This window comes from Mesoplodon bidens (assembly GCF_964165515.1).
Source record: "Mesoplodon bidens genome assembly, chromosome: 3".
Lineage (NCBI taxonomy): Eukaryota > Metazoa > Chordata > Mammalia > Artiodactyla > Ziphiidae > Mesoplodon > Mesoplodon bidens.
The window spans coordinates 174045096-174057980 of record NC_138178.1 but is presented as its reverse complement, the minus strand read 5'-3'; the positions used below and the strand labels follow the sequence as shown (position 1 = coordinate 174057980).

General features: G+C 45.9%; 1 protein-coding gene across 1 annotated transcript in view; it reads right to left on the bottom strand.

Annotated features, from left to right (window-relative positions):
- The window catches only part of EVL (Enah/Vasp-like), a 166935-nt gene extending 160379 nt beyond the window's left edge, over nucleotides 1-6556 (bottom strand). The window contains exon 1 of the mRNA XM_081228178.1: nucleotides 6416-6556. Within this exon, the coding sequence (XP_081084304.1) occupies nucleotides 6416-6420 (5 nt within the window). The 5' untranslated portion in view covers nucleotides 6421-6556. The remainder of the gene's footprint in view (nucleotides 1-6415) is intronic.
- Between the last annotated feature and the right edge of the window lie 6329 nt (nucleotides 6557-12885).

Sequence of the window (12885 nt, the reverse complement as noted above, 5' to 3'; positions counted from 1 at the left end):
TGAGAAAAGTGTCAGTTCATAAAGGTTAAGTAATTTGCTCAAAGTCAGTCAGCTGGTTAGGAGTGGCTATGGGGCAGAATCCAGGTCTATCAGACTCTAAAACCCAGGCTGTTTAGAATACAAGGGACAAATGTGGCCTAACTCAATATTATAAAAAGAAAAAGGTCATTCACATTCCTACGTTAAGTCCAAACCCAGAAGCAGAAGATGCCTTTCCCATAGCCTTAAAGACAAAGACAGACAATCCATCTTCAAACACAGTAGCTACGGAGGACTTGAGAACAGGGCTCCCCCGACTGGCAAGCAGATGCAACCACACCATTTACTTATGATTCCTCTCCTAGTCCTTTGCTTTTTGGGAGGGGAACCTCCAATTTAAGACCAGGAATAAAGTTCCTTTCATTAACTTTATCTTTCTCTCTTCTTTGCTTAAAATTTAGCAACAGCCTTTGGTTCCAGTAATAATACTATTTTGCTAACTTATCTTAAGGAAATAATCAGAGACGTACCCTAAGATTTATGTACAGACATTATCATCGTATTATTTACAATGATGAAATCCTAAAAACAAAGCTAACTGTCCCAAACTTGGGGGTATTGGTAAATAAACTATGGTATATCATCTGACAGACTATTATGCAGCTATTTTAAATGTTTTCAAAGAACATTTAATGAAGGGGAAATGCATAGATGTTGAATGTAAAGTGCCCAATACGAATACACAGTATAGTATCAATTTTGTGAAAATGTTACACTTACACGTGAAAAAGATAAAGAGACTATACCCCATGTTTAATGGGTTATCCCTAAACAGCAGGATCAATGCTGATTTTTATTGTCTTCTTTATACTTTCTATGTTTTCAAATTCTCCACATTCAATATATACTACATTTAAACCAGAAAAATAAAAACTGCCACCAGAAGTCATTTCTATGAGGTCTTCTCCTTTCAGGCTAAGAAAGAGAAAAAGCTGTTTGCTGAGGGGACCACTGTCCTTCCCGCCCCACCCTGACGTCAGCTGGAGGTGCTCCTCTCTAAGTTATCATCACACTATTAAGGCCCTTAAGACATTCACTCAACTCGGAGTCACCAAGCTTATAGTTTACCGCAAGCTTCAAACCTGGGGAGTATATAGATTACCTTTAAAGGGAAAAAAATCTTCATGTGAAACAATGCCGATTTATTATCATGTAGCTTATTTATGTGCAATTATAAAACTAAGTTTAAATTTCTTATGTTTATGTAACTAGATACAAACAAAACTACCAAACCAGCAAAATTCAAAAGGACATTACTTTAATAAAAAGATGCTGCTGCTCATATTAAAAACCATCACCCACAAGGTAAATATAGTAATGGTACAGGTCTAAAAACAGACAGAACAACCGCAGAGAGTTGAAGGTACACACACAGAAGCGCCAAACCCCATAGCTGGTCTCCCGAACACAACTTCCAAGGATACCTGGAGGAATGCTCCCCTGCCCCTATCCTGCGGCAATAAGCTCTGAGGTGTACTTGTGTTAGGTAGTGCTGGCTAACTGTGGTGTGTGAAGACTGTGTCTGTGCTTGGGTATCTCATGCTGTACCCTGTAATTGCACTGCATTCTGCAGAACTCCAAATTGATAAAGTGCCCTTGGCCCAGATGAGGTAGTTCCCTGGCACATAACCAGACCTGTGAGATGGTAGGCTGGCCAGGCCTTACACACACAAGGCTGGCCCTGGCGGGGGCAGGCAGGCTTTCCAAAGATTGGAGGTGAGCCTGCTTCAGATGTTACCATGCAGCCCTGGAGAGGATTTGGGAATCTGCATGTTTGTTCTGCCATCCAACTTAGAAACATTCCTGATACCTCTGCCATATATCTACTAATATAATCAAGTATTTGAACAGCAATTTTGAAGAAAACTGTAATTTTGATCTTTACCTCATATTCCAGACAATTTGAAGGATGAACTTTTGTGAAATTTTACATATAAAAAACAACTTAATACTTAACGAACTACTAGATAAATGCTAAAACATAAGAAATGATGGAAAAATCACAAAGAAAATGACTTGATAACATAAAAATCTTTAACTTCTACGTATCAAATCTTTAAAAGATAAAAGGCAGAGGGGGAAAACGTTCACAGAAGAGAACCTTCCCAACAGATAAATGACTAAAGTATATAAGCAGAAACATATTGTACACTGTTTATGTGGGCATCTTTGTTTTTAAGTAGAAAAAGGATGCAGAAAGGGATTTAGTAAATTTTTGTAAATCTTTTAGGGATAGAGACTATTTGGGGGAGGGGAGGCTTGGCCCCTTCTACCTCCTTACCACCAAATCCAATATCAGGCAACGGTAAGGCCTCGAAAAATGACTTCTGAATGAGATATGAGAATATATAACGTCTCTTAGGAAAAGGGAAATAAGAATTCAGGCAATAGTCTAGAAAATTAAGAAAAACTCAGACACAGCCTTAATTATCCAAGTCAGCAAAACACTGACTTGGATAATTCACCATGTCCACATATTTTAGCAAAACTAAAATATGTGGACATGTCCCTCAAATGTTTAGTTTATTTGTTAGAATGCATCTCTAGCCCTATGTCTTTCTGGGACACTCCTGAAAAGCGTCAGTTTAGAGGCTCCATTTCAGACCATTTTCAAAATGTCATATCTATGTACTCCCATGAGATTATCTAGAAAGAAAGATGTGTCATTTTCATTAAAAAAATTCAGACTGAACAGAAAAGAAAGTATTTTTCACAGATGAGCCACATTGCTTATAAATATCCAAATCAAATGAATTGACAATAGAGGTAATGATGAACAGACCTCCTCGACTCATTCAGGTCCATTTGCAAAAGCCATGTACCTCAGGAGGTACATGTAAATATACACGTATAGATGTTTAACTACAAACAGTCTGCAACAGAGAACTATGTTAAACTGTTAGCAGCATGTTCAAAAAAAATCTGTGTAAAGAAAAAGGGTAACTGGGTGACTCATTTGGGAAAAAGTATTTAAAAACTTTCATTTCTATATCCATGCCTTGTCATTTGATCCCCCAAAATGGAATCTGAGAATACTATTATGTCATTATTGATCAAAAAACGAAATGTTCTATGCAAGTGGGCCAAGAAAGGGGTAATTTTTATCAAATAAACAATTAAGGAAATCAAGACAGGAGAAAGAAATGAATATTAAAAGAAGAGAGGAAAGCACCTGCTTCCAAAATCCTTTGCTTTACAGTAATGATCTGCCATTTTTTTCAATTAATTACATATTAAGAGGAAATAAAGATTTATTCTTAAAGTTATCTTGATTCTAAGGGCATTTCACAAACTGAAATGATCTAATATAGTTATAACACAAAAAAAATTGGCGTTGTTATTCTCCACAGCTTCTGTAACCGGGTAGCTTGAGTCTCCTCTGAAATTGAATATTGACTCAAACTGCTCCTAACATGCATACATCAGGGACTTTTACTTCCAGTAAACATGAACTTAGTAAATCAGAACAATCCTCCAGTTGAAAAGAACTAGAAAAGCAGGGGAAAAAACAGAATAAATATCTGCTTGGAGGCCTGGAGGAAGAAGGGCTATCAGAGGCTCAGGGAGGTGAGTTCAGTATTTGGGGCTACTTCTCCCTGGAGATGTCTGCCAACTTTGAGGGGAATCCTAAAAGCTTGGCTTTAGGTTGGAGGGTAAAGGTCCTGGCGAAGAGCTGAACATGAGCACTAAAGGTGAACAGAACAGGCTGGCTCTCACAAGGACTGGAGCTCAGCTCAGAAACAGCCCAATTCCTTGAGACTACACTGAAGTGACCCCAGATTATAAGTGCCCCATTTGTCTGACAAAAGCAAATGTGAATTATCTCTGGAAGAGAAAAACATCTCCTTAGGCCTCAAATTATTTCTGCAAACAATTCTGCAAATATGATGTCCAGCACGGAATTAAAAAACAAAAACAACTAGGCACAAAAGGAGATAAGACAATATGAATGAAAACCAAGAGAAACAGACGTTGGAAATGACTCACAAATACTGCCATAACTGGACAAACATTAAGATAATTATACATACTATATTCAAGGAGATGAAAGACAATATTGATAATTTTGGCAGACAGCTGGAAACTATAAAAAGAAAAGCAAATGGAAATTAAAGTATCAAAAAATATATAACTGAAATTTAAAAGTCAATTGATAGGAAAGATAAGTGAGGAGATAACCAGAATGAAGGACAAACAGACAAACAGAAAACACAGAAGGAAGGTTAAGAAAACACAGAAGGAAGATACAGTGAAATAGCCTAGCATGTATAATGGTAGCCCCAGAAGGAAAGGTGAGGGAGAACGGGACTGAAGCAATAGTTGAAGTCCTAATGGCTCATGACTTCCAAAACTAATGGGAGACATAAAGCCAAAGACTCAAGAAGCCCTAAGTTATAAGTTATATATATATATAAAAAAAAACATACTAAGGACAGCACAGAAAAACTGCTGAAAACCAAATACAGAGAACATTTTAAAAGCAGCCAGAGAAAAAGATGACTTTCAAAGAACGACAGACAAGTTACTTCTCAACAGAAACAATCCAAGTCAGAGACAATGAGGTATCTTTAAAGTGCTACAAGAAAGCAACGGTAAACCAAGAATTCTGTAACTACTGAAAAGACCCTTCTAAAATGGAGGAAAATGTTCTAAAATTAGATTGTGGTAAGGGTTTCATAACTCTGTGAAAATACTAAAAACCACCAAACTGCATACTCTAAATGGGTAAATTTTATGGTATGTGAATTATATCTCAATAAATCTGTTTTTTTTCAAATGAAGGATAAATAATGACATTTGCAAACAAACACTGTAAGAATTTGTCACCAGCAGACCTGCATGAGGAATTCTAAAGGGTATTCCTCAGATGGAAAGAAATGATCCCAAATGGAAGACTGGAAGATGACAAAGGTGGCACTGCAGAACTATGGGGAAAAGATGACCTTTCTGATAAACAGTACTGAATAAATGGTTCTGCTAAATATAAAATTTGACCGCTTTTCCACAAGTTACACAAAAGTCACAAGTGGACTGTAGATCTTAATTTGAAAGGCAGAACAGTAAGATTTTTAGAAGATGTCATAGGAAACTATCTTCTTGACTTTGGAATAGAACTCCTACAAATTAGGAAGAAAAAGACATGTAAACCCCAAAAGAAAACACTTTTGAACAGGCACTTCATAAAAGAAGATACCAAATAAACATGAAAAGATGTTCCACCTCATCAGTCAGCTGGAAACTGCAATCCGAAACCACAAGGGGATACCTCACCAGGATGGCTGCACACTCACCAGGACGGCTAAAATGTAAGTGTTGACAAGTGCTGACAAGGACATGGAGCACGAGAACTCTCATACATTTGCTGGCAGGAGTGTAAATTGGTACAGTTTGGAAACTTGGTGTTATCTCCTAAAGTTGAAGATATGGGTATCTTTTGACCTAGAAGTTCCACTGCTGGGTATATACCCAACAGAAATGAATGTACCAGGAGCTGTATAAGAGGATTCAAAATAGCATTATTATTAATAGTCTAAAGCTAGAAACAATTCAAATGTCTACCAATACCAGAATAGTTAAATTGTAGTATTTCATACAGTGGAATACTATAGATTAATAAAAATGAACAACGGTTATGACATAATGGATGAATCTCAGAAGCATGTTGAGTGAAAAAGACGGACACAAAAGAATATATATTTCATTAGTATTTCACTTACATAAAGATCACAAAACAGTCAAAATGAAACTACGGACACTACAGTTTTTATGGGATATATGTTTGGAAGGTAAAATCACACAGACAAAAGGCAAGGACGTGATTATCCCCAAAAAGTCAGGATTGGGTTACCTCCGGAGAGAGAATTCCGAGCTCCTGGGTGCTGGCAATGTTTTTTCTGTAACTGGTAACCACCAGTCCCCCTGGCTGGGTGATAAACCAATAAGTGGTACATTGCGGGTCTTGCACTTGACCGGCGTGCAAGAAGAAAGGAGACGGGGACAAGAAAAAGGGAGCAGAAGCGGGCAAGCAGCTCCAGGTGGAAGGAAACGACCACTTAACGTGTAAGCCCCGGAGCGCTGGCACAGGGAGGCTTCGACCAAGGGTACAGAGCCCCGGGGAGGGAGGCCGGAGGGGCTCCGGGCCGGACGCGGCCACACCTGCCGCGGGGTCGGCCTCCCCACGCGGCCCCCAGCCCCCACGTGTGCCTCCCGCGAGCTGCAAAGGCCGGCACCGCCCGCTGCTTCCAGAAGGCCGCCCACCCCGACTCCCCCAGACCCTCTCACGGTCCCCCACACCCCCACGGTGCTCCCGAAGCCCGCCCAGCGCTCCGGACGCCGCCCGCCCGGCCTCCCCACGCCCAGGCGCCCGCCGACTCACCTCATTGTCGCTGCCGGGGCGGGCGCGCGGGGCCGGGGACGCGGCGCGGGGCGCGGGGCGTTAGCGGGGCAGCCGGCCCCGGGCGCGGCGGCTCCGCGTCTCGCTGGGCTGCGGGGGGCAGCGAGGGCTCATCTTCTCGGGGCTGGCGTCCGGGCCGCTAGCTGCGGGGCCGGGCTGCGGCGGCGGCGCCTATCAGCTGGGCCCCGGCCCCTGCCATCTTGGCGGGCGCGTGCCCGGGCCGCCGTGTGCGCACGCCGCCGGGGGGAGGGGAGGGGAGGGGGCGAGCGTCGCCCGGGTCCCTCCGGCCGGGGGAGCGTGCGCCCGCCCGAGACTGGGGGCGCGGTCCCCGGGCGGGCGCGGGCGGCTGCGAGGCCGCCGACGGAGAGGCGAGAGGGCGCGCGCGGGCAAAGTCAGCCCGCGAGTCGAAACTGAGGGGAGAGCGCGCGCGGCGGCCCAAGCCCGACACAAAAGGCGCGGGGCCCCACCGCCCGCGCCTCCAGGAGAGCTGAGCCGGGGTCTGCGAGGGGCGGGGCGGGACCTCGGAGGGCGGGTCGTGAGGGCCCGGCCGGGCCGCAAGGGGCGGGGCTTCGAAGGAAGGGTGCTCAGTGAGGAGCGAGGAGGAGCTCCGAGAGCCGGGTGGGACTGGCGGACGTGAGAGGGCGGGGCTTAGGAGAAAGCGCGATCCGTGAGGGGCGGAGCCGAGGAGGAGGGTATGGCCCAAAGTGGGCGGGGCGCTGGCGCGGCACGTGAAGCGTCCCCCTCCCCGCACGGGTTGCCTCTCTCAACTACAAAGGCAGCTGAGCGCGCCGGCGTCCATGCGACTTGGCCGGAGGAGTCCACCTTCCCCGGCCCTGCGGCGTGCCCAGCCTGCTCCGAGGCAGTGAGCAAACTCCTCTCTCTTTGTAAATAAAGAGCCAAGGCTGGGACGGGGAGTCGTAGCCATCCTCATAGCTGGAAACCCTAAACCCTCAGAGTCTCACTTCTCACTTCTAATTAGACACAGTTCGTCATGCTTTCTCAGTATCGCCACTAATGCTCCCATTCCCCTCTATCACAGCAACAATGAAATCGTATCTACCTTTTAAAACATTGCCTCTAAGCAAGAGCACATCAAGCGTTAAGCGGTTTCTGGCGTATAGTAGGAGGGCAGCGAAGGGTCGCTATTCTACTGCTGGCCCAGAGTGAGAAGAGTGGTTTTGCCCAAGATACAGGAAGTGGTGGAGTCAGTTCTCAAGCCAAGGTTTTTCTGACTCAAAATCCCAGTGCCCATCCATTCTTTTTTTTTTTTTTTTTGCTGTACGCGGGCTTCTCACTGTTGTGGCCTCTCCCCTTGCGGAGCACAGGCTCCGGACGTGCAGGCTCAGTGGCCGTGGCCCCCAGGCCCAGCTGCTCCGCGGTATGTGGGATCCTCCTGGACCGGGGCACGAACCCGTGTCCCCTGCATCGGCAGGTGGGCTCTCAACCACTGTGCCACCAGGGAAGCCCCGTTCTTTTTTAAAAAAAAATAAATTTATTTATTTATTTTCAGTTGCCTTGGGCTTCATTGCTGCACGCAGGCTTTCTCTAGTTGTGGCGAGCAGGGGCTACTCTTCGTTGCGGTGCACGTGCTTCTCATTGCTTGCTGTGGAGCACAGGCTCCAGGGCGCGCGGGCTTCAGTAGTTGTGGCTCGTGGGCTGAGTTGCTCCACAGAATGTAGGATCTTCCCGGACCAGAGCTCGAACCATGTTCCCTGCATTGGCAGGCGGATTCTTAACCACTGCGCCACCAGGGAAGTCCCCCATCCATTCTTGTTTGCTGCAGTTGTTCATCATTCTTACACGTTGCAGACTGATCCCCCTTCCTCACCGTCCACTTGTCCTCAGAGCTCTTTAGTGATTGGCTGTCACGTCTCCACTTTCCTTCCCCGATTTCTTTGAGCTAGAGTCTTCAAACTCAAAAGGGCACCTTGGTCCTCTAACAGTCCTGTGAGCAGCCCCAGAGGATTTCAGCCCCTCCTAACCTTATTTGTCCCTCTCTTTCCAGGGTCAAGATCGGTCTCTTTGCTACAGAAGAGACTGGTTAGACCCTAAAAATTACTAAAATGGACAAGCCCCAGGTCACTTGGAGATGTCCCAATGTGCTCTGCAGAGGCAGGGTCACCCCTGGTTCATGCATATCAAAGTTCTGTGAGAAGACCCTCCCAGGATATTGGCCTGTTTGTTCCCAGCCTGATTTATTGAAGCATGTGGCGCACTCTAACCTCTAGATCAAGCACTTTCCCTGCTGTCTTGGACTCTGCAACTGGAAGAAGATTTGCTGGGAGATGTTCATGGCAGACTTCCTATAGAACATTAGCACCAAAGGTGAGGGGGATTTGCCTCCGTCAACCTTTCCTGCTAACTACTAATCTCCTGGAACCATAAAGACATTCAAGTTCCTTTAAGGAGCATCAGAGAATGGATGCTGTAGGGGACCTGCAAATCCTGCTCTTAGTAAAGGGTTTGGCGCACAGAACACTGAGAAAGGTTTAAGTGGCCCAACATCACTCAGTGAATTCACGAAATCAGCTGTGTCAGCCTCCTTGGTAGGTTTCTTCCTTGGGATGTTTGTTCGTTAGAGGGCTTCTTGAGCTGCAGAAAGGGCCGGGTGGGCAGGTAGGGACCACTTGTGCCCTAAGCTGAGCCCCACTTCCCCATGAATGGGCGTGGGTCTTTGTCCAACCAGCCCGAAGATGCCTGGGGAGACAGAGCCCTGCGTTTTACTCAGCAGCTCAGACCTCTCTGAGCCTCCATTTCTTACTGACAGATGGGCTTCCTGACGCTGTGTTGCAGGCACTGCTGAGGATCAGCACGAAGTCAGCTCCCCAAAGATCCTTCCTGCCCTCCTCCAATGCCTCACTCTCACAGCTCCTTCCCCTTTCCCTTGACTGAGCAGCACTTAAACCCATCGTCTATTTAGCATCTTTCCCGTTTGCTGAATGAAGTCTTTATTTCTTAAAAGTACATGAATTCATGTTTTCCATTCTTCTGCTAAAACAAAATTAACGTTTTAGGGGGACACATGGCCCCTGAACAATGTGAATCTGGAAGTCACCAGTTCTTGGATTTGAAAAGATTGCCCACCAAAGTCAGTGACTTTGTACTGGGGTTCGGAACAAGTGGCCAGGCTATCTGTGGGTCAGCTCCGAGGCAGCCCTGGACTGGATTTCTCATTCATGGGGGAGGCAGGGAAGATGGGGTTTCTGCTGTGTGTTAAGCCCAGGCTAGTCACAGAGCCACAGATACATAATAGAGCTAAAAAGTCCCTAAGGAGTATCTTATCCAACCTCCTTGTCCAGAGGGTGGAGGTGAGGCCCTGAGAGGGTGCACGGGTGAGTGGATGAAGAGCCTAACAGACACATTTCTGCAAACACCAAGCCCCAGGACTGCCCACGTTATCCCATGCTCCCTCCCTGTTTCTAGAAGTTTTTCCAGCCTGGAGTCACTGGTGAGGACCCAACTCCATGGATCATCTCCTCCATTACTTGGGGTTTTGCCAAAACAAAGTAATTGCCTCACTCACCACTAACAATAAAAAGCAACACAGTTCCTTTTGATGACTCACCAAGGAGACCATGTCTGGTTTATATGAATGAGCCGAGGTAAATTACAAATTCGTGTCAGACACTGAAGTGTCTTCTTCAAAGGGAAGACCACAGAGGTCTCAGGGAACTTGGGATCACCTGTGACCCTGCAGCCCTTTTTTTGAAAATACCCACTCACACCGTTAATCTCCTTGACCAATTCAGTTATTACCAACAGTTGTTTTCCTTAAATACAGCACCATTTGTTTTCATTCATTCATTCATTGTTTATTGAGCACCTACACACGTCCGCCTCCTCTCATACCCAGCCCACTGACTCTCTACCTGGCCAATTATCTTCAACTCCACCCACATGTCACCTCCCCTCCCCGCCCCCCAAACACTCGGCATCCTCTCCCACAGGGCTGTAGGCACCAATCTCCCAAAGGCTTCAGGGCTTTGGGCTCCACCTCATCACACCCTTGCCATCCCATTCTGGAATGGTCTTTTACTTGCTGGCCCCCGCACTGGACTGTGAACTTCATGAGAGCAGCAGGCATGTCTTCCGTGCTTATTCCTCTTTGTTCCCCCCCGAGTTTCTTCCCCCCTGCCGCCCCGCCCCCGAGCTTCTTACAGCACAGAACTGACATGTCATCCTCATCCAAACGGTGCTTGTACGGGGCGGGGACGAGCCTGCAGGCATTATATTTTGGAAACCAAAGCTCTCGCTTGTGTTCTGGTTGCATCTGGTGGGAAATATAAGTTGTTCCTGGCCCACCTTGCCTTCCACACACTGAGGTTGGTGTGGGGCGCACAGCTGGAGCTTCTCTTTGACTCCATCTCTCAGGCGCCTCAGCTCAGAAAGCAACTCCCCTGAAGATTATGTTTCACCCACTTTGAAGGCTCAGGAGGGGGCGACTCTTGGGAGAGGAGCCGGCAGTGGTCCTACCGGGCATGACTCCAGCTTTCTGCTGGGGTAACTCAAAGACCTGGACCAATCTAGGGGAAGCTGGGCCAGATGTGTGCATGTTGGGGGCAGGGGGAGGACCTTGGGTACCCATCCAGCAGAGGGCAACTTCTTAGTGCCTCTTTGCACTGGGAGAGGAGCGTCGAGGACCCAGGCTGGATCAGGCCTGCCTTTCTGGAGGAGCCTGGCACCAAGTCCTGCCATCCTGGGCTGCCTGAGGCTTCCCACTTAACAGGATCTTAATGTTTCTGCTTCATTAAATTAAGAAAACTTAGCCAAGTGCATCCCTCAGGCCAGCCTAGCCTGCCATCCTAGCTGCTGGTCCCTGGGAAGCCTTTACCCAGGAGCCTCCAGACCTTTGGGAAAGGATGCCCCAGCCAGCTCCTACCCAGGAGGCCCAACCTCCTTGGCATTCCCAGCCCCAGCCATCAGGTCCCAGTGTGGGCGGCTGTTCACCAGTAGACTGCAGAAGAAACATCCTGGTTACTTCTCGCCCTGTTGGCTGTCTCACACCTGCCTTGGAGACCCTGACAGCCAGGCCTCTGTAGGGAACTCATTTCTGCAACAGAGCCGGGAGGCCTGGGCCTCCGAAACCGTGAGCTTGGGAAGTTTAAAGACTGCCATCCCCCCCAACAAAATGCTCTATCACACTGAGCAGTCAGAAGGTGGCATGTCCAGAGGAGGCAATGACAGAGAAGTTATCAGGAGAGCCAGGAAGACCTTGCAGAGGAACAATCTCAGAACAAAAGACAATTCTTGAGAACAAAAACCATTACTTCATAATTTAAAAGATTAATTAGAGGCAGGGAAAAACAGAAAAGACACTGATCTAGAACTAGGGTTGGCACACTTTTCTGCAAAGGGCCAGATAGTAAATATGTTTGGCTTTTTACAGACCATTCGGTCCTCTGTCACAACTACTCCTCTCGGCCATCACAGCGTGAAGGCAGCCACAGACAATCCCTAAACCAATGGATGTGAGTGTGTTCCAATAAAACTTTATTGACAAAAACAGGTGGCAGGCAGGATTGGGCCTGCAATCCAGGGACCTAAAAGATCAGATGAAAAAATTACTTTGTGAAGCAGAGTAAAAAAAGAAAGAAATGGAAATTATCATTGACAAGGTAAAGCACGTAAATGATGGATTCAAGAGAGCTAACTTCTAGATAAGAGGAGTTCCAAATGGGGGGAAGGAGGAAAAGCCATAATTGAGGACAAAATAAGAGTTTTTAAATCAAAAGAGCCCGTCAGAAGGCTGGAGGCTTTCCCCTAAGATCAAACAAGACAGGGTTACCGACTCTCACCACTGCTTTTCAAGATTGTACTGGAGGTAATTAGGCAAGGAAAAAAAGGCATTCGACTGGAAAGGAAGAAGTGAAACGATCTCTATCTGCAGATCACATGATCTTACATTTAGAAAATCCTAAGTAATCGACTGAAAAACTATTAAAACTAATACACGAGCTCACTAAGGTTGCAGGATGCAAGAGTGATATTCAAAAAATCAATTGTATTTCTATATACTTGCTCTGAACAATCTGAAAATTAAATTAAGAAAATAGTTCTATTTACAATAACATCAAAAAGAATAAAATACTTAGGAATAAATTTAACAAAAGAAGTGTTAAGACATACACTGAAAACTACAAAATGTCATTGGAAGAAATGAAAGAAGGCCTAAATAAAAGTAAAGACATCCATTCGTGGATTGGAAGACTTAATATTGTTACAAAGGCAACAGTCCGCAGATCGATTGCAAACTCAATGCAATCCCCGTCAAAATCTCTTTTTCAGAAATGAGCAAGCTGATCCTAAAATTCATTTGGAAATGCAAAGGACCCAGAACAGCCAAAACAATCTTGAAAAAGAACAAAGTTGGAGGTCTTATATTTCCTGATTTCAAAATTTATTGAAAAGCTTTAGTAATCAAGACAGTGTGGTACTGGTGTAGATAATATAGA